The sequence below is a fragment of the Nelumbo lutea genome, chromosome 6, assembly GCF_056320005.1.
Source record: "Nelumbo lutea isolate HS-2025 chromosome 6, American lotus-T2T, whole genome shotgun sequence".
In the NCBI taxonomy this organism is placed as follows: Eukaryota; Viridiplantae; Streptophyta; class Magnoliopsida; order Proteales; family Nelumbonaceae; genus Nelumbo; species Nelumbo lutea.
The window spans coordinates 12,556,914-12,581,232 of NC_142689.1; the positions used below are offsets into that span (position 1 = coordinate 12,556,914).

General features: G+C 39.2%; 1 protein-coding gene and 1 long non-coding RNA gene across 3 annotated transcripts; one reads left to right on the forward strand and one right to left on the reverse strand.

Moving 5' to 3' along the window:
- The first annotated feature begins 315 nt into the window (after positions 1-315).
- Positions 316-2,310, forward strand: LOC148847385 (uncharacterized). Its single transcript, XR_016100871.1, has 2 exons — positions 316-703; positions 1,823-2,310. It is a non-coding gene; the product is annotated as an uncharacterized LOC148847385 (long non-coding RNA).
- LOC148847386 (Zn-dependent exopeptidases superfamily protein) lies at positions 2,266-23,934 on the reverse strand. 2 transcript variants are annotated; one of them, XM_088950294.1, is made up of 10 exons: positions 23,649-23,933; positions 23,482-23,548; positions 22,828-22,963; positions 21,280-21,552; positions 20,374-20,509; positions 19,604-19,843; positions 17,601-17,733; positions 11,142-11,323; positions 4,051-4,163; positions 2,266-2,520 (listed from the first exon to the last, which is right to left on the reverse strand). In XM_088950294.1, exons 1-10 carry the CDS (start codon positions 23,820-23,822, stop codon positions 2,415-2,417), a joined length of 1,560 nt encoding a protein of 519 aa, XP_088806420.1. In that variant the 5' UTR covers positions 23,823-23,933; the 3' UTR covers positions 2,266-2,414. The 2 variants fall into 2 exon arrangements, with proteins under 2 accessions (XP_088806420.1, XP_088806421.1); XM_088950295.1 differs by lacking the exon at positions 11,142-11,323 and having other exon boundaries at positions 23,649-23,934.
- Between the last annotated feature and the right edge of the window lie 385 nt (positions 23,935-24,319).

Here is a 24,319-nt window from a genome sequence, read left to right on the forward strand (position 1 = left end):
AAAGGAAGAAAGATAGATTGGGCTAAAAATAGCCAAAAGAAATAAGGGAGAGAGGAGAGGAAGGGATTAATAATAATAATAACAATAAAAACAAAAGAGCATCGATGATGGGGGGTGGAGGTGATGATGGGAGTCCGTCGGTTCGAGCCAATCCAACCATCATTGCGAATCTTCGGACGGCCGAGCCCACCATCATTTGGAAAACACTCCCTCTAAAGAAAAATGAGTCTTTACAAGAATACCCCGTGGAATGACGAGAATACCCCTACTGAACATAACCATCATCACATGACGCCATCCATCCCCCGTCCCTTTGCCAACGCCAAGGCAAAGAGGCAAGAACAAGAAGGGCTGAAGGGGGCAGAACAGAAAGCCAGCGGCCAGGCCATCTCACCAGCCACAGCCCAGCCCAGCCAGCCAGCCATCATCATACAACATTAAATCCTCGCCCCTACCGGCCGCCTTCCGTGCTTACACATGCATGATTGTTGTGGCAGAAGAGGCATGTCCCCTCCTCCACCACTCCCCTCTACTCTATATATATTATCACTCCCTCTTTGCGTCCCTCACAACTCAAACTCATACTCCTCTCTCTCTCTCTCTCTCTCTTTTGCTTCCTTTTATTCTCTTTTCCTACTACTACACTCCACTCCAGCAACTTCCACGACCAAGGAAGCCTTCTTCTTACAACCACCTCAAAAAGGTGATCTTTTATGAAAAGCTAGAGAAGCCCCCACATCTCCCTCTCTCTCTCTCTCTCTCTCTCTCTCCTCTTCTGCTTGTCTCCTCTCTTTTCATGCCCTTTTTCTTTCTTTTTGTATCGGAGGTTACTTGTTTTGTTGCTTCAGGTTCTTGCTTTATTATAGTTAGTAAAAGTGGGCAGAAGAGTATGGTGAGATGGGTACTTGCTGCCGTTGGAATTTGTTGTTTTTGGGTTGTTTTGCTTCTCTACTTCTTTACATGTCACGTTCAAAACCAGTAGATATTTTTCAATCTCGGGAGATTGGAATATTTTCAACCCAGATGGATTCCCTTTTTCTGCGTTAGTCTATAACCCAGAAGAGCCAACTTTTCTATCTGAGGCATGAATTACATTATTTATAAATGTCTAAAGAGGCTTGGCTTTTGAACGTCATACTATTTTGTTGCGAAACTTATTCTTTACTTCACGGTGAAGGGAGAAACTCTTAAATGCATGTTTGGATTCTCCAGGATTTTAACCTCCTCTTCTATTTCTCTGTTTTTAACAACTCCTCTGTTCGTTTACCTTGCCAACTTTGGCCTAGTTAGTTATTTTTGGCCGCCAAAACTTCAATTGTTCTTTCTGATATTCTTTTCTTCTGTATCTTATTTTTACGGAGGCATGTTTAGTTGCACCCTAATTGAGATTGGACCATTCTGTTATGGGGCTAGGTTTCTCTTATTTGAAGTTAGCAGCATTCAGATTATATTTTAGTTATTTAGCTGATATTGTTTTTGGTTTAAATTGGATTTATTATCTTCCGGGGCAAAGGACAAGCTGAGAAAATTCTCTTTTTATGGTTACATCCTTGCGTTGCGTATCATAAATCAAGTTCAAGTCTGTTGTTTCTTACTTTCTTATGGAAGTTTTTTTTTTTTTTTTTTATCTTATTTTCAGTTTTCGTTTTTTCTTGTAAAATGAATTTATTTTCCCAAGAACCAGTGTAGCAGTACTCTCTCTCACCCCTCTGTTGCTTTTTTCGTTTTAATAATAAAAAATATTCTAATACTTTATTAACTTTTGAAAGCCAAAAAAGATTCTAATACTCCGATGTTCTCTGTTTACTGTTTTCGTTTACAGGTAGTTCCAAGTTTTCATAGTCATGGAAAGGCTGAACTCAAAGCTGTACCTGCAGAACTGCTACATAATCCAAGAGAATGAGAGGCTAAGGAAGAAAGCTCAGCTTCTCAACCAGGAGAATCAGGCTCTGTTATCTGAGCTTAAGCAGAAGCTTGCCAAGGGAAACCCCAAACCCAACACGAACCTTATCCCAGACCTCAACCTCAGTTCCACCTCCACCCCAAATCCGCCTAGTTCCAGCAAATCCTGATGGTCTGATAGATACTACACCCTTTTTTTTGTGTGTGAAACCATAGGAGTCAAAAGGAATGGTAAATCCAGTTTCAGTTATAGGACAGTAGTATCTTTTGTTCCACCAGAGTACTTTGTTACCTACCCATGTCTCCATCTTATTATATCTTTTTCTGGTGTTGAGATGATGAAGTGCAGAACTATTTAAGATGTACCAGGGAGGCAAAAGGAATATAATCATTTTTTAGTCTTAAAAAGTTGGAGCTTCTGATTCTCACATTTTCTTTTCTTTCTCACTTTTTATGTTTTAAAAAATTCTGAACTAAGAATCAGAAACCTGATTAACATGAAAAAGCTTACACTAATCCACATTTAGCTTCCTGTCAATGCCTGAGAATGTCTTGTAGAATGCCTTGAAATGCTTGTAAGCAATATCAACGTCTTCTTTTCCACATATCTCCCTCACGCTGCAATTAAGACAAGTGCAATCAAATTCAATATCTAAACAGTCCAATTTTCGAATTGATAAAAAACAATTATAATGATGACGCCACAGCATGTAGGTCCAATTTCATCGTTCCCTTCATAAAAAATCCAAACCATTAATTTGGCATCTATGAGCAGATATTTATAATACATGGTCCACGATTGGTCCATCAAATAAACGGTTGAAGATGGCAAAATTCGCTACAGCGGTCTGAGCCCCATCAACTGTTCCTGCCATGCGGTCACAATTTGTTCTTCCATTGCTTTTTATTTTCTTAAAGCATGGGATCTAATGAAAGAAAAGAAGCTTTTCATGGAGATCGTGTCTAGGAAGGGAGTAGTGATGGCCTGATGGGAGGATTTATCAGAGGTAACGTCATGGATTCGTAGAAGTCAATGGGGGGGGGGGGGTCAGGAAGTTTGAAAAGCAGAGAAACACTCATCACCACATGGGAGACCAGGATATGACATGGTCTCAAACTCAGCTCTGTCATACTGGTTGACCATCATCAAAATCTCTATACCAACGTCACTTCAATCTAATATATAATTAACAAAATCTTCCTCTGCGGTTCCAGCCCAAGGGCTCCACAGGTCAAAGCAAAAGGAAGAAAGGTTCAGGTACAGCGTCTAATGACCAAATGCCCCGGACAATATGTAAAAGTACTCCAACAAGCTCTCTTCAATCTTTTATTAAATGACCAATTTGTCCCTAGGGTTCAAATAGGGTTGCTCATGGTTGGGAGTGGGCGAAAATCGACAGAAGCAACACCCACTCCACGGTGTACAAGTTATTAAGGCCTGGTAATATGGGCCTGTTAAGTCCTAACTGATTAATTCTTTGAAGGGCTAAGAAGAATTTAGCAAGAGTCGAACATTGTTCTAGAAAACCCATTTACCACTTGGGTTGCTGGCAGCAAAGTTTAAACCCAGAAAGATCTTCTAAGGGTATTATTGACTGTTAAACGAGTAACTTCACTGTGGAAGGATGATTCATCAATGCACATTTGTTTCACCTCCACGTAAATGTATAGAGAACGTAAAACAGACCTCACCCATCAAACACTTGTTAATTGTGGTCTAATTTCTTGTCACTATGGATAAAAAGTTGTTGTTCAAACGCGTAAACCATTAACAGGGAAAACAAATGTTCAATGATTGCACGCGGGATGAACTGTGGGCCTGTGGCATGAAATCCATTTGGTCTATAAATGGCTTAGAACTTGTCATACAACAACTGTATAAAAAGCCCCATAAGGAGTTCATAAACAGTTAATATCAATCCAACTTTATTACTGTAACCATCCCATCTCCAGACAGCTGTCAATTAACTTTATCCCTCCTAACCACTAGGAAAAAATGAAATAGATTGGACGGCTAAATCATGGATTACCTGTGAAACTGCCCCACATGTAAAGGGAAGCTGTTTACTTAAGACTTAGAACTTGGACCTTAGACTTCCGGTGGAAAATGAATAAATATAATCTTTCAAAGGTAAGACAAAAAGGTACCTGTGCATGGAAAGCTGAGCAATGCCACAATCTACGGTACGGATTCCAACACCTGAAGCAAGTATGGGGCCAATTGTAGATCCGCATCCCATATCGTTCCTTACTACGAATTCCTACATAGAAATTAACAGGTTGGCAAATTATTACAAGTCCACGCATTTCTGCCACCGCAAAATGAAGTTTGTTTTTACTTTCTAAGCTCGGCCCGAAATGAATATTTTGAACAGAAACTATCCATGGTCGCGGGTACGCAAATGGGCTGGTCTGAAATGAGGTGAGCCTGAGTGAAAACCTGACAAACCCATCAACGAGTTAACAAGATGGGACCAAGCTCAGACCAAGAACCAGTGGCTAGACAGGAACAATGGTACTTTTATTAGTAGCTCAACCATTTTTGTACAATGCCATATTTTAAGACCAAGAATGACCCATAATATCAAATAGAGGTGTAAATCGGGCCGTGCTGCCCGTGGCCCGGCATGAATATGGACTGGCCTGTCACAACAGTCTATGGGTCGTGCCAGGTCCGGTACGATCGTGTGGGCCATGTTGGGCCTGGGGTTTTAGGTCTGTGGGCCGGGCCGGCATGGCACAACCGAACGGGTCGTGCTGCCCATGGCCCGCATGCCGACACGGCCCATATATATTATTTATATATATAATATATAATATATTATATAAATTATAATTAATAATATATTAATAAAATAAGCAATTGTTTTCAATTTTATTATACTAATTTATTTAATTATTATATATAAGTAATTGCATCCATCAAAATCCATATAAAATAAAAAATTTAAGTTTATTTTTTCAAATTTTTAAATAAATAGCTTTGGCCCAGTTGATGGCTCAGCCTAGCCCAAGGCTTGGTTCATGGACCAGCCCGGCCCATGGAATGGAATGGCATGAACCCGTGTGGGCTTGGGCTGTGGGCCATGCGGGCCGACCCCCCAAGTTATCCCAGGGGAGGGCAGCACGGCCTGGGACGACCGTGGGCCAGCATGGCATGACCCACACTTTGTGCAGGCCGCCTGCGGATCATGTCAACCCGTTTTACACCTCTAATATCAAAGAATCAAGACATAAATCAAGCCCCACCGAACTATGTTACCCATGGGAAAGGAAAACACCCGAACTTTAAAATGAATTAATAACTAAATAAAAACAAAAAAAATGAAAGAAAACAGTTCCTGAACACCCAACAAATAATGTGTTAAAAGACAAACATGTCAATTAAAATAGATCAAAGATTAAGATCTGGATGATGATGATGATGAAGATGATAAATGATAATGGTTCTCTGCAAAAGAGAGGAATTACCACTAATTTGGAAAACTAACTTTTCAAACAACTGAACAATGAGGTGGTAGAGTAAAACATCTGCCGTTAAATTCTCATACTAGAGCTGTTAGAATTGACATTGTAAAATGGACTTTCTCAAAATAAAAACTTCATGGAACCAAGTAGTCAAAAGCAAATATTCTGTGGTCAAAAGCAAATATGACATACATCCTAAGACAGCAGATCTACTGGTTAACCTGTGGAAAGCGATTAGCTACATCTTTTCCACATACCCACCCTTCCTAACCTGAAGATACAATGTTCTCTCTGACAAATAAAATTAGGCTGTCTTCAGAAGAAAGAAACTTTATGCACACCAAGTCCATTTTTTTCAAGATTCACAATTTCTATGGTGAAGGTAACAATTCTATGAATTGGAGTAGGTAAGGAATTGAGTTCCACATATGAGCAGTTGCTCAATCACAACAGCCTTAACTTCATTTTATTTCATTTTATTTTTGAGAGGTAAATGAGATTTTATATTAAAGGGGGGAGAGCTTCCCTCAACCAAAAAGATAAGAATCACAGCCTTAAACTTTGGGAAGACTACCAGGAGAGTTTCCAAATTCTATCCAATTTATTTTCTTTTTAATTCATTTATTGTTATCAGTAAAACAAATAATAATTCGACAACAGCAGTATCCCCCACCATGACCAACCCCAAAAGAAAAATTCAAAAATTACAAGCAATAAAGACACATTACAGTTTTGATCCAGCAAATAAGGACCACTACTAACAGAAATAGACATGGACACTCTGAGACCAAGACCCATAACCACATCTTAACAACCAAAACCACCAACTCAACAACCATTAACAAAATCCCACCTGGGGGTGACATTCTATCCTGGCCCAGCCTGCAATATATAATATTTTATATCACATTAAGATATATGTATACATCTATAACATGCCATATATATGAAGTGTATAATATTTAAAATTATAGGCACAGAAGCCCAGTCGGGTCCATGATCACCCCTAATCTCTCCCCATTCTTCTTGCCATGATACCACCAATTTTGCTCCATTTGTGGACTCTTAACCTTTCATGTTCCATGAAGAGATTCTCGTGACAATGAAGATTCCCCCACATCAAACCTACTCCCCTATAACTCCACCCCTTGTTCTCCATTACTAATCTTCTCTTGAGTCTACACTCCATGACAAGAAATATCCTTGCCTCTCCTATACACTTACCTTTACTTATAGATGACCTTCTATGATTCCCTCTCAACTACTTTTCTCTCTTTCTTTGAACTCTTTACATATCGTCCTTTCTGAATAAAAAACACCCCCCATGCTCATCCTATTTCAATCATCATCATCCAAGCCTTGATCTAGCTATATGAAGTTGGCTACATGAATCCTATTTTTCCATTCCATTGTGTTCAATGCCATATCCATGGTTAAATTATGGACACTTAAATCATTTCTCATTACTTCCACCAAGTCCTTTTTGGTCTGCCCCTAGCTCTTCTAGCCCCTTCAACTTGTAACAAATCACTTTTTTCTAACGAGTGTTGTAGATGGTCTTATATGCATGTGGCCAAACCATCTCAATCTATTTTCTCTCATCTTATCATCTCTTGGAGCTACCCTTAGGTTCCTTTGCATGACTTCATTTCTAATCTAACCATGTCCTTCCTAGCTTTACCACTCATCCAAGCATTCACATTTCTACCACACTTATTATTTGGACATGCTGTTTCTTAACCGTCCAACACTCTGCTCCATAAAACATAGCTGGGCTTACAACTATTTTATAGAACTTTCCTTTTAACTGAAGTGGTATTCACCTCTCACAAAAGACTCTGGATGCACCCCTTCATTTTGCCCACCCTACTCCAATTCTATAGCCCATAGGCCACATCCTCCTCAATAACTCCTTTGTTATGAATAATTGAACCAAGGCAATAGAAGAGGTAACATTGATTTCTCTTGGTCTCCAATCCTAAGTGTGGTTTGCACTCCTATTCAAGGATTAAAATTTCACAAAGTAGGTGTTTCGGGGTCTGATAGATGGGCCTTAAACCAACCCCCTAAACCGGTTTGAAAAAAAAATAAAAAAAAACATAAAAGCACCCAATGATACAGGCCAATATGCCCCAATAATAATAACAATAACAATAACAATAACAATAACAATAATAACAACAACAACAACAACAACAACAACAACAACAACAACAACAACAACAATAATAATAATAATAATAATAATAATAATAATAAATTGTATTTAATCCTTCACTAGTTTAATCAATTAATACCATGTCATTGGAAAACATCAGTCACCAAGGGACTTCCTCTTGAATATGTTTGGTCAATTCATCCATGACCAGTGCAAATAAGCAAAAACTAAGTGCTGAACCTTGGTGAAGACCCAATGGTACAGGACAATATGCCCCAATAACAATAACAATAACAATAACAATAATAATAAAATAATAATAATAATTTGTATTTAATCCTTCACTAGTTTAATCAATTAATACCATGTCATTGGAAAACATCAGTCAAAGGGACTTCCTCTTGAATATGTTTGGTCAATTCATCTATGACTAGTGCAAATAAGCAAAGACGAAGTGCTGAACCTTGGTGAAGACCCACTGTAACCATAACATTTGACGTCTCTCCCATAGGTGTTCTAGCATTAGTTTTGCGCCCCCATACATATTCTTAATTAGGTCCACATACCTTGGGACTCCTTTCTTTTCCAAAACCCAATGATTCCTCCATCGAAAGAAGTCTCAACTACCTCCTCCCCTCTAATAGAAACATACTCAATTCCTACCTCCCTATCTTTTTAACCCAAAACCCACTGATTCCTCCATCCAAAACCCACTGCAACATCGCACTCTCTTAATGTCAGTTAAAGCTAAAGGGATCTCACATGCCTTATCCACTTCCATTACCATATCAGAATTGGTCGGCAATGAAAGGGTCTCATTCAACTGTCCTTCATTCCTAACCTCCTTTCTTCAATGGAGAAGAGGAAAGAGCCTGGTTATGTAGGTAAGAACCCACCATCAATAATCAAGAAAAGAGTTACCAATATGCCCAGATTTGTCCAACTTCCCCTTTAAATGGATGTCCTAGTCTGTCAACCAGCCTCAGGTGAGAACACAATATAGTTCAGGCCCAATGAGACTTCTATTTAATGGATTCATAATTTTTATCAGTTAATTGACTCATAAATTTCACCAACTTAAATGATTAAAGTTGCAAACCTACCCACTCAAACAGACCAAATAATTACTCTTCCCTCTCCTAAATCATAACCCCCCAAAATCTAACTCTACAATCAACATAATCCACCATATACCGCTTATTGTTGTACCCATTACACTCCCGAGAGATGTTACTAATTCCAAGACCCTGTTATGGGCCCGTGAATAGGATCTCATCACGGGTCGGTCCACGGGGGAAACCCTCTGTTTTCCCTTGTTCCTCCCTGCTCTTGATGAACCTATCTAGGCACCCTAATGGTGATTTGTTCAAGAGATCACCTAACTCTCCTTTACTCTCTTTCTTGACTGAATATTCGATATCCTCATTCAATAATGGTGTCTCCTTAAATAGGAGATTACAAGAGTCCTAATCTTAGGGAGTCTCCTTGCTGAATAGGGAGACTTCCAATTCCATCTTGCTAAGGATAAGATAAGCTAATCCTAATCTGATAATAAGATAAACTAATCCTAATCTGATAACTTACTAACAAGATAAGATAAGAACAAGTAAGATGATTTAATCTAATCTGGCGGTGGGTAAGGTTCCTGTTGCTGCCGGCGGCGATGGTACATCTTTCCGAGGAATTCGTCCATAACATTACTCCCCTCTTAGACTACGAGCTTGTCCTCAAGATTGAACTCCGAATATGTGGCTTGGAACTCTGTCAATGGGATCCATGTGGCTTCGGCCGATGGTAAGCTACACTATTTCACCAAGACTTCAAGAACTCCTTGATTGAAACGAGAGTGGATGACAACTTTAGGTTGGGGAATCAGTTTTCCATCTTGCACGGGTGGCAGGGAGGGGACTTGGTCCGGAGGAACACCCCTAAATGGTTTCAGCAAGGCGATGTGGAAGACATCATGAATCCGGCTGGTCTCTGGCAGTTCCAGGTGGTAGGCCACACTGCCAATCCGTCGTAGAACCTTGAAGGGCCCATAGGACTTAGGGCCCAGTTTCGGGGCAACTATACTAGGACTAGTAATAGCTGCTCGGAGAAGCTGTTGTTGCTGTTGTTGATCATGTTGTTGCTTCTGCTGCTGCAGTTGTTGCTGTTGTTGGTTGTCTGGCTGTTGTGGCTGAGGGTGTTGCTGCTGCTGCTGCTGCTGCTGTTGTTGTTTGCCAGACGGCTCCGTCAAGTCTGGTCAGAGGCTGTTTGTGGTTACAGCCCCTTCTGGATTCCTCTCCCTATTAGAGAAATACGATTCCAACAAGCATCGCAGCTCCCGGACATCGTCTTTGACCTCACGAACCTCCCTGCTGGTTTCTACGAGCCTATGCTCTAGTTCGTGGACCCTGGATGATAGCTGCTGCAGATCTCCCATGACGACTGGCTCTGATACCAAAATGTTATGGGCCCGTGAATAGGATCTCGTCACGGGTCGGTCCACAGGGGAAACCCTCTGTTTTCCCTTGTTCCTCCCTGCTCTTGATGAACCTATCTAGGCGCCCTAATGGTGATTTGTTCAAGAGATCACCTAACTCTCCTTTACTCTCTTTCTTGACTGAATATTCGATATCCTCATTCAATAATGGTGTCTCCTTAAATAGGAGATTACAAGAGTCATAATCTTAGGGAGTCTCCTTGCTGAATAGGGAGACTTCCAATTCTATCTTGCTAAGGATAAGATAAGCTAATCCTAATCTGATAATAAGATAAACTAATCCTAATCTGATAATAAGATAAACTAATCCTAATCTGATAACTTACTAACAAGATAAGATAAGAGCAATAGAATAAGATAAGAACAAGAAAGATGATCTAATCTAATCTGGCGGTGGGTAAGGTTCCTGTTGCTGCCGGCGGCGATGATACGTCTTTCCGAGGAATTCGTCCATAACAGACCCCACCCTCTCTTCTTCATTTTAAAAGACCCACCTTGAAATATTCTTTAAAAATCAATCAAAAACATTAAGAGGCTTATCCCACCCCTACCAGCCCTTTTAATTTCATTTGGTAGCATTTCATATTCCATATGCCTATCCCTCAAATGTGAAATGCTAAATTTAATTCTCTCACCTGCTAGGCTGCCATTGGATTGTCTTCTAACCCCCCCTCCCCTGCTTGGTTTCTTTGTGACCATTTTGGCAAATGATTCAACAACTAGTTCCTCCCCTTCTATCATAATCTTCACTTCATACAACTCTCCCATAAAGACCAACTCAACGTCTAAAGGAATTGAGTTCATTTTGATATCTCAAAAGGATTCTCACAAGCCTTCAACAACTTTAAGAACAATCTTCTTATCAATAAGTTCCAACAACTATGGTAAAAATGATCAACCTGCACAAACATGTTGTTTATCTGTCTAGGGGTATAAACATGTGTTTATCACAATTTCATGCCAGCATAAGTGAAGACATTGATGAAATAATATATGAGATGACAAAAGAAAAAGTATATTTATGAATATACTATTAAAATTCCAGGTCTCACCAAAAAAAAGGGAAAAGCAAAATGATAGAAAAGAAAAAAAAGTTGCCAAAAATTTCATAATCCCACATACAATTACCTGAACTGGAATATTATGAATGTTTGCTAATTCTTTGAAAAGAAAAGCTGTCACACCACTTGTGGCATACCGCTGGTTTGCATTGTGCTTGATGACAAGCCCCTTTTGTAACTCTGGCCTATGATGTTCTTCATATTTATCCATAAAATTTGGGTGAACCCCATGAGCCATGTCAGCAGAGACTGCAGAAACTTGAGATTGTCACCTTTAACCAACTACAATGGTGAGAAAATGAAGAAAAAAAAAAGAAAGGTAGAAGCAGGTATGAGTTCAAAAAGAAAGAAAGCATCCCCCATCCCCTGCCCCCCCCTCCCCCCCCCCCCCCCCACACACACACAAATAAAAATGTGTAGTATTCTCCATGGGTAAGTGTAAGATGTGAAGGAATTTCTTATTGAAAAAGAAAATAAAACAACACAGCAATAATCCAAAAATTACATCTGCCATTCTAAAGTAACACAGCCAGAAAAAAGTTCCATTACAGAATGCTATGCACTGTTTTTTCTCTCTTTGTAGTGGTTTTCCATTTCCTGTTTAGAAAAAGAAAGAACAATATAGAGAGGTAGAAGAAATCATATGGGCAATATATGTATTCTATTCTAGTTTGCTTACAAATGCATAAGACAGTAGAAGCTTCAACTAGAAAGTCATTTCTTGATTAAAAAAGGCCACTACAAATGCAGCTACAGTACCCCGAACCAGAAGAGAAGGAAGAAGAAGATGAAGAAGAAGAAAAGAGAAAGAGAGAACAGGAGGATTTAGTCAAAACTGATTAATCTTTCATTCATTCGACCCCCTAATGTTTATTAAGTTCTAATAACATTTACAAAGACTAAATTGCCCTTACTTAAGTGTGGGGCAGAGTATCTCTAATAAAACTGCCACATAAGCAAGGTACTTAACAAACATGAGATGACTAAACTACCCCTATTTGGCTCACTTTAACACTCCCCCTCAAGCTGGAGAATATATGTCATATAATCCCAGCTTGTTACATAGATAGTTCACTTTCCCTGAGCTTAGAGCTTTTGCAAACAAATCTGCCCATTGATCATTCGAGCCCACATGTTCTGTGTTTATCTCTCCAGCAAGGACCTTCTCCCTCACAAAGTGACAATCAACATCTATGTGCTTTGTTCTCTCATGAAATACAGGATTGGATGAGATATGGAGTGCAGCTTGGTTGTCACAATACAGTCTCATAGGTTTATCCATGTGAAACCCAATTTCTTGTAGAAGATTCCTCAACCACACTAACTCACAGGTAGTATGTGTCATGGCCCTATACTCAGCTTCAACACTACTTCTGGCTACAACTGTCTGCTTTTTACTCTTCCACGTCACAAAATTTCCTCCAAGGAATGTGCAATAGCCTGTAGTAGAGCTTCAACCATTCATTGAGCTTGCCCAGTCTGCATCTGTATACCCCACTACTTCAAGTTTACCTCCTAGTTTATACAATAGCCCATGGCCTGGAGCTCCTTTCAGATACCTTACAATTCTAAGAACTGCATCCTAGTGAGGTATACGAGGGTTCTGCATGAATTGGCTCACCACACTGACTGCAAAGGATATGCCAGGTCTCGTGATAGTCAAATAGTTCAGCTTCCCCACTAGTCGTCTATACCTTCCAGGATCTTCAAATACTTCTCCTGTATCACTGCTCAACTTAACATTTGGTTCCATAGGGGTCTCAGCCGGTTTTGCACCTAACAGTCCTGTTTCTTCCAATAGATCAAGAACATATTTTCTTTGGCACAGATTTACACCTTGTTTTGACCTGGCAACTTCTATTCCCAAGAAACACTTTAATGTTCCAAGATCCTTTTTTTGGAAATGATTTTGCAGAAATACCTTTAGTTTGCCAATCCCCAATTTATCACTGCCAGTAATGACAATATCATCCACATAGGCCACTAATAGGATCTTCCCAGCATCTGAGTCAATAGTTGAACACTGAGTGATCAACCTGGCATTGCTTCATTCCAAAACTCTTCACCACTTCACTGAACTTCCCGAACCAAGCACACGGCGATTGTTTCAACCCATAAATTGCCTTCTTCAATCTGCATACCTTACCATCCTCCCCCTGAGCAACAAACCCAGGTGGTTGCTCCATATATACCTCCTCCACAAGATCACTATGGAGGAAGGCATTCTTTATATCAAGCTGAAACAGAGGCCAATCATACATAACTGCCAGGGAAATTAGTACATGAACAGAACCAATCTTAGCCACCGGAGAGAATGTCTCCATGTAGTCCACTCCATACAACTGTGAGTAACCTTTAGCAACAAGTCTGGCTTTCAGACGCTCCACACTACCATCTGGCAAGTATTTCACAGTATACACCCATTTACAGCCCACAACATGCTTACCAGGTGGGAGAGTAGTAAGTTCCCACGTTTGAGTATGTTGAAGAGCAGAAAGTTCCTCCTCCATTGCCTGCCGCCACCCAGGTGAACTAAGAGCTTCTTGAACATTGTTAGGTATGGAAATAGAGGAAAAACGTGAAACAAACTGGCGATGTGAGGTAGAAAGATGAGATAATGAAACAACGTCGGAAATGGGATGGAGGGTAGAACTGCATTTACCTTTCCGTAAGGCAATGGGTAGGTCAAGGTCTGAAGGTTCAACAATAGGAGCCATGAGAGGATCCGCAGATGAGGTAGAAGCTGGAGGAGGGGCCGGTGTCGTTCGACGTGTATACACATGCCGGATTGGTGGTCGTTCGGTGGTGATCTGCACTGGATGAGGTGATGAGTCTACTCCAACAACAGCATTTGGAACTGGATCACTGACAAGAAGAGGAAGAGGAAGTACAGGTGGAGACAAAGGTGCTTCAAGACATAATACTTTCGGGTAATGGGATTATAACACTTGTACCATTTTTGAGTCTATGAGTAGCCAAGGAAGACACATTTAATTGAACGTGCATCTAGCTTGTCTATTCCAAGACTCAGATTGTGGACAAAGCACACACAACCAAAGACACGAGGAATTAATGGAAATGAAGATAAAGTGAGAAACAAGATAGAGAAGGGAGACCGACCATGAAGGATGAAAGAGGGCATCCGATTAATGAGAAAACATGCAATGAGTACAACATCACTCCAAAACCGTTTAGGAACATTCATGTGATGAAGAATAGACCGAGCAGTTTCAAGAAGCTGACGGTTCTTCCGTTCAGCTACCCCATTTTGTTGAGGGGTGAATGCACATGAAGTCTGATGAATAATGCCATGTTGTTCTAAATACTGTTGAAATGAGGTAAGAAAGTATTCATGACCATTATCTGAATGGAGAATTTTGATTGGAACACCAAATTGTGTGCGTATTTTAGCATGGAATTTTTGAAAAATGGAAAACAATTCACTTATTTCTTTCATTAATTAAATCCATGTCATTCTTGAACAATCATCAATAAAGGAGACAAAATACTTGTACCCATTATAAGACTCTATTTTGATTGGACCCCATACATCTGAATGAACCAAAGAAAAATGACTCAACATACGACTCTCAACTCTTGAACTGAAGGACACATGACGATGTTTCCCAAACTGACATGACTCACATTGCAAATGACTCAATGACGGGACCAAAATCTTGAGAGCCTTGAGAGATGGATGTCCCAGTCAGCAATGCCATTGTAGAGGAGTAAGTGAAGTTTGAAGAGCAATTGAAGATCCACCACCGTCAAGATAATACAATCCACCGGCTTCATGCCCCCACCAATCTTCTTCTTCATCTTGAGATCCTAAAAATCACAAGTAGAAGGAAAGAAGGGAACAGAACAGTTAAGAGCTTTGATTATTTTACTAACAGGCATAAGATTAAATGGAAACTTAGGTACATATAAAACAGATGATAAGGGCACAAAAGCCATGTCAACATTACCAATACCACAGATGGGAGATGAGGACCCATTGGCAAGTGTAACGGTTTGTGATGTGGAGGTTTCAAAAAGAGAAGAGCACACACCTGGAGTCCCTGTCATATGATCTGAGGCTCCAGAGTCAATAATCCAGGGAGAGGTTTTAGATGACATGCAAGCAATACCTGAGTGGGCAAGTGTGGCAGTGGTATGCTGTGAAGTAGTTTGAAGGAACCATTCATACTCATCATGCGGTACACTCACCATTTCCCTCCCAGAAGTAGATGTAGATGGGAGAGGAGTATGATCTGCCTGTTTACTGTCATTGATGTCAACCTCACTTGCTACCGCATGATTAGCCCATTTGGAGGGAGGGACATGTAGGTCATAACAGAAATTCACTATGTGCCCTTCCCTACCACAATGTGTACACTTCCTTGCAGAGTTATTCTTCCCTCTGCCATGGCCTCCCCTTGAGTCACGACCACCCCGACCAATCATGGAACTGCCACGGCCTCCTCGGGGAGCATGACCTCCCCCTCTTGTACTATGTCCACCTCCTATAGCTGTCACAAGTGCTGATCTATCAAACTGTGTGGAGTTCTCTGTCTGTTCCAAAGAAATTCTACGAAGCCGTGAGAATACTTCCTCAAGTGTACGAAGAGAAGAGCCCCCTAATATTTGGGCTCTAACTGGTTCATACTCCGACTTCAGCCCCACTAAAAATCTTGTAGCCAAGTCATGATTTGAGCATCTTCTTGTTCCCAATCATCAAACTCTGGAGAGTCAGCCGGTGGCTTCTCATCTTTTACATGCTTTACTTTCCTCTTTGCCTTGAGAAAAACTTCCACTGATTTAGCCCATGGAACATAGTTTTCCCCATTCAGTTTAATTGAGGTCATCTGTACCCCTAGGTAATCGGGGGAAACCATCACACTAGGTTTCTGATCATTGTACCCATCTCCTATTGTTGCCATTGTACTCTTTCACAGTTGCCTCTAACCTGACTTCTCAGCTACAAGTTGACTGATGTTATTCACAGTTTGATATTTCAGCACCTATTGCAGCTCCTAAACACAACAGTGAGAGCCCACGCCTTGTCCTTATTCACACTACTGCTGACTTCACAAACCCACGAACCACATAAGCATCAATTTAGCACTCACTAATCACATGTAGGCCCTCTTACAACCACTCAATAGAAGTTGTGCACCACAAGCACCATAACACAGTCAAATCTGCTACACCCGGTTCAGACTTGTTTAACACATTTAAGAGGGCATTACTCAACCACAAAGAACTCGGCTAGGTCATTGCATTACACCTTACACCACTCGGCCACCTGCAGCAGCCCTAACCCACTCAACCACTTACAACAGCCCCTACACCATTCGGCTACTGTACACAGCCTGTTCTAGGGCAACAATGAACCTAGTTCTCTAGGTTCTAATCAGTGCTAACTAATTCTTGAAGGGTTTCTACCCAGAAATACCAGCAACACAAAAGAACTAGATAACCAACCTTCCTTTGAGAGTATCAACCAACCATTCACTGCTGAAATCACTTTCCTTGATGAAGAAGACTGTGCGCAGCAAAGAGAAACAAGCTGTGATGTCACAGACCTAGGGCGAACCAGTTCTCTCCATTAACTAACCAGAAATGAAGAAGAAGGTATCACGAACACAGCTGAGATGCTTTACAAACTGAAGCAGGTCAGGAACCTCGCTCTGATACCATGTTTCGAATGCAGCTACAGTAACCCGAACCAGGAGAGAAGGAAGAAGAAGATGAAGAAGAAGAAAAGAGAAAGAGAGAACAGGAGGGTTTAGTCGAAACTGATTAATCTTTCATTCATTTGACCCCTAATGTTTATTAGGTTCTAATAACATTTACAAAGACTAAATTGCCCTTACTTAAGTGTAGGGCAAAGTATCTCTAATAAAACTGCAACATAAGCAAGGTACTTAACAAACATGAGATGACTAAACTACCCCTATTCGGCTCACTTTAACAGTATTCTATTCTAGTTTGCTTACAAATGCATAAGATAGTAGAAGCTTCAACTAGAAAGTCATTTCTTGGTTAAAAAAGGCCACTACAAAATGTTGGTCCCAGCTATTTGGGGTCTTGGGAGGGGTAGACTAGGTACAGTCCTAACCTTTGGCATTTTTTTGCACAAAGCGGACTCCCTCAGACTTGAATCAGCATTCCCACAATTACAAGCATCTTCTACTTTCTAAATGAATATTATATAGGGGGTTTTCTCTTTTTCTAGTCAACCTCAAAGTACCACCATGTGCCTTGTAATCATTTACACTTCACTATTTGTATGTTTTCTTGGTTAAAATAGGTTCTCTTCCTTTCCCCCTTAAAATAGGTTCCACTATAAGGATGCACAGGAGTTGGACAGCTTCATGTCATGCAAATCTCCAATATGCTACTTATAAGTTAGGTATTGGACTCCATATAAGTGATGAGCCCCAAATTTGTTACTTCATATCAAGATAAAGAATCTGAAATAAAAATGCCGCAAGATACCACCTATGAAAAGATGAAACTAGATGAACCAATAAAATATTACCAAGAAAAGATTGGCGGATCGCACGCTCAAAAGCACCTTCACCTACATACTCATGAGCTAAGCAGTCAGTTATACGTCTCATGGCCTGAAACATGGTTGGTGCACCTGCTCCCTGCACTGAACCAGACCCCACCTGTGCAGCCACATTTACAACTAATTTAATTTAGAAAATGTAGAGAATGGTTGTTAACATAAATTGCCTTTTAACATTCCACAAATCTCCATGGCCTTCCGGTCCCCAAGAATGAACAACTTGAGAGCTTGTGTTGAACAAAGCACTTAAACCAATACACAAATTTTAGGTTGCTTATTTCTATAAACAAATAACCATATGGTGGAAGAAAGCAGCAAGCCGTAAAGTATTACTAAATCTGGCATAAACACCAAAACCAGAAAAGGGCTAGACTGCATGTCATAATCCCCTCCCCACCAAAAGAAAACCATAAGTTCTGTCCTATTTTGTTCACTTCCTTTTCCCTTTGTATATGGAATAGCCATTTCCAATTAAACCTGTTGAAACGACCAAATTAATAAAAAATCTCCATGCACCAGAATCAAATCAAAGATTTTATATCTATTAAGTTCATACAAATTACAGACCAACAGACTTTGAGGGTCTAGTTTCCTGGTTTACTACTAGTTTGATATGCCAATTTGTTAGTGGAAAAATTTTTAGTATAATTTCTCACATAACATAATTCACCCAATTAGATTAATAACTGGGCTTTTTGATATTTGGGAAAATCCCATTCAGGAAATTATGTGGATGTTCCTTTAATTACACCTTTACTAGGGGCAGAGAAAACCACTTGATTCTAGTTTAGAAGTACAAATAAGCAGAATTAAACTAAGTAGAATTTTCCTATAGAATTTCCCTTCGAAAATTCTGGCATATATTCCCTCTTTATTTCAGAGAAAACCAGCAAGTATAAATAAATAATTTTTTTTCCTTTATGCATAACAAGAAAATAGGGATCGTAAGTATCCATATTTCATGAATAAGGCTGTAAATGGCCTTTAAATAATGATTATATGTATTGTCATGGTGTGAGGAACCATAATCAACCAAGTTTTTTTAACTAGGTTGTAGATGGTTTTTTTTCCTCACACAAAGTAATGATTTCTGGGGTCAAAATGAAGCAAGGAACCATAAAGTTTCATAGGCAAGGCTGTAGACGTGTTATCTCCCTACATGTATTTCAATATGAGACAAGGAAGAAAAAAAAGAAAAAATATGGGAAGAAAGAAAGGGGTGAGAAGAGTAAAGGAATATGGGCCTCCATCTCATGTAGAAGGTACAAGGAATATCATAGTGAAAAGGAGGAAAACAAGATTCCCTACCTCTTCTTTTTTATGCTCTTCATGCCGATCTTCTTTTCTTTTCTCTTCTCACTTGCTTCTTAGTGCTAGAAATCTTGCAGAAAATTAGTATTAGACAACAAAATGGCATTAGCCCTCTCTCCTACAAGGAGAGGGATTTATAGGAGGGAGGTGGTTAAGTAACTCTCCACCCCTCTCTTCTTAGAGTGCCAAGTGCCACATCACTTAAAGTGGCTAGAGGAGGGAAAAGAGCTCTCTTGTTAGGATAGGACAAGTGGCATCCCTTTTATAAATAAATGGAACACCTCATAAGATTATTAATTAATATAAATTTAATTTTTTAAGGCCTATTGTTTCATTAGATGGGCTCTATTGCAGACCCATTAAATGTTTACTGCATCACAAATAAGACCTAATTAACTTAGAGCTTGTTGTTCACTAAAACGGACTGCAAGCCTCTTTCTTTCCTAAACAAAATATTTCAGCCCACCCATAGGACTAGGCTTAAAGATCAACCTAGTAAAAATGTCCTTTCCTCTGTTTTTTTTTTTTAAGTTGTGACTGGGAATACTTTAATAACCTACTCCAAGTCCAGCAAATTAAGGACTTAACACAGTTCAGCCTGAATTGTCTAAGACTGGCATAACCATATCTAACACAAGTTCTTGTCATATAAAAGTTACCTCCTCATTGTCAAATAAAGCAACCATTCGAACAGCATGTTCACTTGATAAATCTCCATGTGACTGACATGAATCAATAAGAGCTCTCAGTGCACAATAACTTGAAGCAAGATTGTCCAATCTTCCAGAAAAAATAAACTCATTATTTGCACCTCCAAGGCAGCTAGGCTGTGTATCACAGACATTCAGCTCAATACTCGCTATTTCATCAGTTCCACAACCCAGTTCATCTGACAATACCTGGGAATCACATTTAATTAAGTTACAAGTGTAATATTCTAAATCATATAGCTCTACTAGCTTTCTGAAATTTTACCAGTGTAGGAGGTTTCATCTTTATCTAAAAAGAAATTTGTGATAAACAACTAATAAGCTATAAAGATGGTTGACAAAAAGAATAACAGGCCATGACAACAAGTCCATCTCCTGCCAACCAGATAGGCCCAACCAAGTACATTTGTTGTCTTCCCAGAAAAAGCCACCTAATCAACAATAATAACAATCTGGTTTGCATCATTATTTTGGGTGGTCAGAGAGAAAAAATAGTCCAGAAGTAAAGGTCCAAGTTATAGACGGTTGCAAACATCTTATCAGATCAACCTTTAGCAAGGAAGATCTCTTTATCAGGTTCATCAGAATGATGATCTTCTCATTTATGTGCACATTTACCACAATACCACAGTAAAACAATCCTCAAAGTCCATATCAAGTTATCAACTGATATCTTTAGTTTTCGCATTAGTGGATTGAGCAAGAACCGAAGTAGAGACCTGCATAAGTAATTGATGGTGAGCAGCTTTTAAGCTTTTCTCTTTGGATTCTGTAGATGTCTCCTCAAGTTTTGTGGCAAGAAGTGGAACAAGGTGAGTCTCTAGATTTGGTTTAAACCCATCCTGGTTCACTGTACTAAAGAATTAAAGAAAGGAAAATAAGGTCATTTGAGTCAGCCAATGGACTTATTTCCAAAATCTGTAAAAAAGAAAAGAAAAAACTTTTAGACAATTTAAATAAAATTCATGCATAGATGAACCTGAATTTACAAACTGAAAATAGATGACATGGCAATTGAACAAGCCACCCAGCATTAGTTTAATGTTTGCCTTTTCATAGAATCCGCAGACCAACAAACAGTGGATCCAACTATCCACATATGTAATGGCAGCATGTTCATTGTCCATCATGGATACAAGGCACCAAATCTGGCACTATGATCTCAAAATTTTTAAACAAGGACACATGAATCAGGATGCCAGAATTTGTCCAACATGTGATCACAAAACCAGTCTTAGTAAACCTAAGATTTCACAATGGAACATCTTTGTTAAATAGCCCCTAAAGATGTATCAAAATTCAAAAGTACAAATACCATTGGTAGACCACCCTTATGGCCTACATCTTCTGTTAAAATTAAAGGAATTGCTCTAAAATCACAACCCACAAATAGGTTTTTTTTAATTCATTCTAATTATTTATTTTTTTGATAAAGCAAAAAGTAATTAGTTTTTATCATTCATAAACTAATCCCATAACTAAAAACTACACAGTATCTTTAAAAAGCATGCAGATGTCAATCACCACCATAGTCTTAAAGAAAGAACATGAATTTGTATTACAGTAGTACTGAAATTTATTATAAACACAAAGGATAAAGTGGGTATAATAAATAAGAAGCAAACCGGTCAAGATGAATAGCCAGTGTTGGTACTCGTAAAATAGGTCTCTTTACTTTAACAAGCTTGTGCTCAAAGGATCCATCTCCACTTCTAACTATGGCCCTTCCTGCTAAGCTTAAGTCTCTATCAAACCATGTGTGCCATAAGCCAGCTCCATAAGTCTGTACATTCACCATAAGATATCCACATTTTGATGATGCAGACTTTGGTTTTAACTTCAGACATGGGCTATCTGTGTGTGCAGCAATCACATGAAAACCATTACCTACATTATACCTGCAGAATAGATAGAAGTATTTTACCAAATCTAGGCAAACATTAGTCAAATAACAACAGAGACTACAAAAATGATGAATAGTGCCAAACTTTAGCTCCACCTTTGGGAATAATTCTAATGTTTCAGAAGTTAAAAAGAAAAATATCCTGGTCAGTTGCTGCATTCTTCCCAAAGACAACAGGGAGAATGCAATCAAAACATTTTTCATCAATAGGGACCATTGCCTAGTGCAATGCTAAAACCTCACTGCCTCAGGTTTTCAAGCATAAGAATGCTGGTTTTAGTCTAAGAGCAGTCATCCCGGGCTAAAAGTGCCAGAGGTTATGTCTATACCAGCCCACCCCTTCCAAGATGCAAATTGCTGGGACCAGTATTGGGTAATGGCTGCATAATCCTGATGAGTGTTTTAAATTTACTCAAGGGAATGCTATTTAAAAGCCCTAGCATTGAATTCTTTTGAGATCAGCCTCTTTTAAACATTCTTTGTTGCATTTGGAAGGAAAATTATGGACCTTCTATTAAGGTTGGAATTTCATTGAAGAAGACTACAAATAACGAAAAAGTTAATCTGTTACACAGATGACAATCTCTTACTGATTATAAGCTATAATGTCAGATTTATTGTTGTTTTTTCTTTTCAAATAACCGGATAAGGGTTGAATCCAACATATGCAACATATGTATAGTGCAGAGTATTTCTGGTTGTAGGCCTTCAAACAGTTTTTTAATGGGCTATGGACCTCTTTGATATGTAGTAGAAATTTAAAATAGTTTACAAAATAGAAAAGAAGCAACCGAAACAAACAGGAAGACATAATTTTAGAACAACGGCAATAAAAAAGACAATCTATCGTAGTCAGAGAAATAAACAAATAAGCAACTGAATCTGTATACAGCATCAACAAAAATGACAATTGCATCATTTATTTACAAACCACAGACAGCCATATCCTGTGGCTTTGTCAGATAACATTTTGATAACTCACTATGAAATTATGTGTAAGAACACACGCAATAACTGAGGATGTACATTATGGTTACAACAAGGACAACCGAAAAAGAAAGGACTTTGTTTGATTCTTTTCATATGTATTGCAGCCATATCCTCAGGCCTTTGGAAATTTATTCCTTTTTAATTCCCTGATTATCTTGTGAAGCTGGAATTGTCTTAGTATGTTAATTGATTTCCATACAAAGGATTCCCCACACAACCAACCAAATTGTTTTAAGCTACAGAAATTTAAGATTTAAAAATACATAAACGTTTCACTTACTTCTCTCCAATGGCAAAAGCAACCAAGCAAGACATATTCCGTGTAAAGAAGTAGCGCCCGCCAGGCTTTAGGTCCCACTCATCATTCTCATTTAGTAAATGAAATCCAGCATCTATTAATTGACGTTTCGCTTCAGCTGGAAATAAAGATGAGAATAAATAATGAAAAATAAGTAACAATCCATCACCAAAAACCATTAGGATTTATTTTGCAATTCTCTAATTGCAGTACAGAACAGTTGCATGCTATGAGATTACATTATCATAGCATTATACAATGGAGAAATACAAAGTCCAAAATCATAGACACAATAACTGCAATTCTCAAATTACAACAGTTCCTCCCAGTTGTGACTCCCACTCCTTCCCAGATGTCAATGCAATTATCTTTACCCCAATGTAAAATACTAAAATAAAAAGATGTTCCGGAAGAAGTCAACCTCAGTACCTCACCAAAGAGATGAATTCAGTAACCAAATGTATAGCATTTTTCTTTTACTTATGAAGTAGCAAAACCAGAACTGTTCACTTGGCCACTAGCATATAAGCATATTTTTCTCACTTAAATTATAAATTATAAATATAATAAGTAATTGAATCTCGTAAGAAAAAGTAAGGCACATTTAGTTTTATTTTCTGCGATACTGAGAAATACCAGTGGCATGAAACTGAGTCCACGACTCATTCAGATAGTCCAGAAGATCCCCAACTATAGACGGACTCTGTTTTATAAGAAAAAAACAATAAAAATATAAGATTGCAGGGAGCATTACAGAACCAGGAATTACGAATGAATTGGAGGTGGGATGTAAAACAGTGAACCTCGGGAAGTTTATCTAATTTGGAGCAAAGATGAGGAACAGTGGAGAATTTACGAAGACGTTTCCCGTGAAGAGTCGGAGTTGAGAAGCTCGAGTAGGAGTATTTTGGTAATATCGAGGACTTGACGACTGGTGGAGGTTTGAGCAGTTGCAGACGATACATCGTCGCCGTCATGTCTGTACGTGATTACGTTGCTTCGGAGTTCAGTCCCAAGTCCTTACGATTTTGAGCAACCAAGAACGAGAAGCTGAGACCCCGAGAGAGGGAGGCAATCCAAGTATCCAACTCCAGCCGGTTTTCTAATTTCTACACAAATCACCCCAATCCCCTGTGGATACATGGGCCTGCTAATCAAATTGGGCCTGACCCATTCGAGATCCCCGGTCCATATCAGCCGATTTGGCCCAACTGGATCTAGGTATAACTACTCGCAGGTCGAAGCATAAGCCCCTAGAACTTGTGCATCAAGAAGTCCATGACTCAATGTTTAGGACCGGCATCATCAAGACCCGTCCATGAATTTTGATAATTACCACCTGATTGGTTACCACGTTTATGGTACCAGTTGATTGGTCACAAGTTTTTTCGAATATCACGTCTTTCTAAGATCATAATCCAACCCATTTTATTTTTCAAGGATCAAGGTGTAGGTGTGGTGGTCTCATTGAAAA

Bases quoted from the DNA above. Each gene is read 5' to 3' on its own strand.
- LOC148847386 (XM_088950294.1), bottom strand. From the start codon at position 23,822: ATGACGGCGACGATGTATCGTCTGCAACTGCTCAAACCTCCACCAGTC. The intron at 21,553-22,827 runs GTAAGTGAAACG...TCTATTCTGCAG, and splicing joins GCTTTTGCCATTGGAGAGAA to GTATAATGTAGGTAATGGTT. The intron at 20,510-21,279 runs GTTTGCTTCTTA...TTAATTCTTTAG, and splicing joins CTGGCTATTCATCTTGACCG to TACAGTGAACCAGGATGGGT.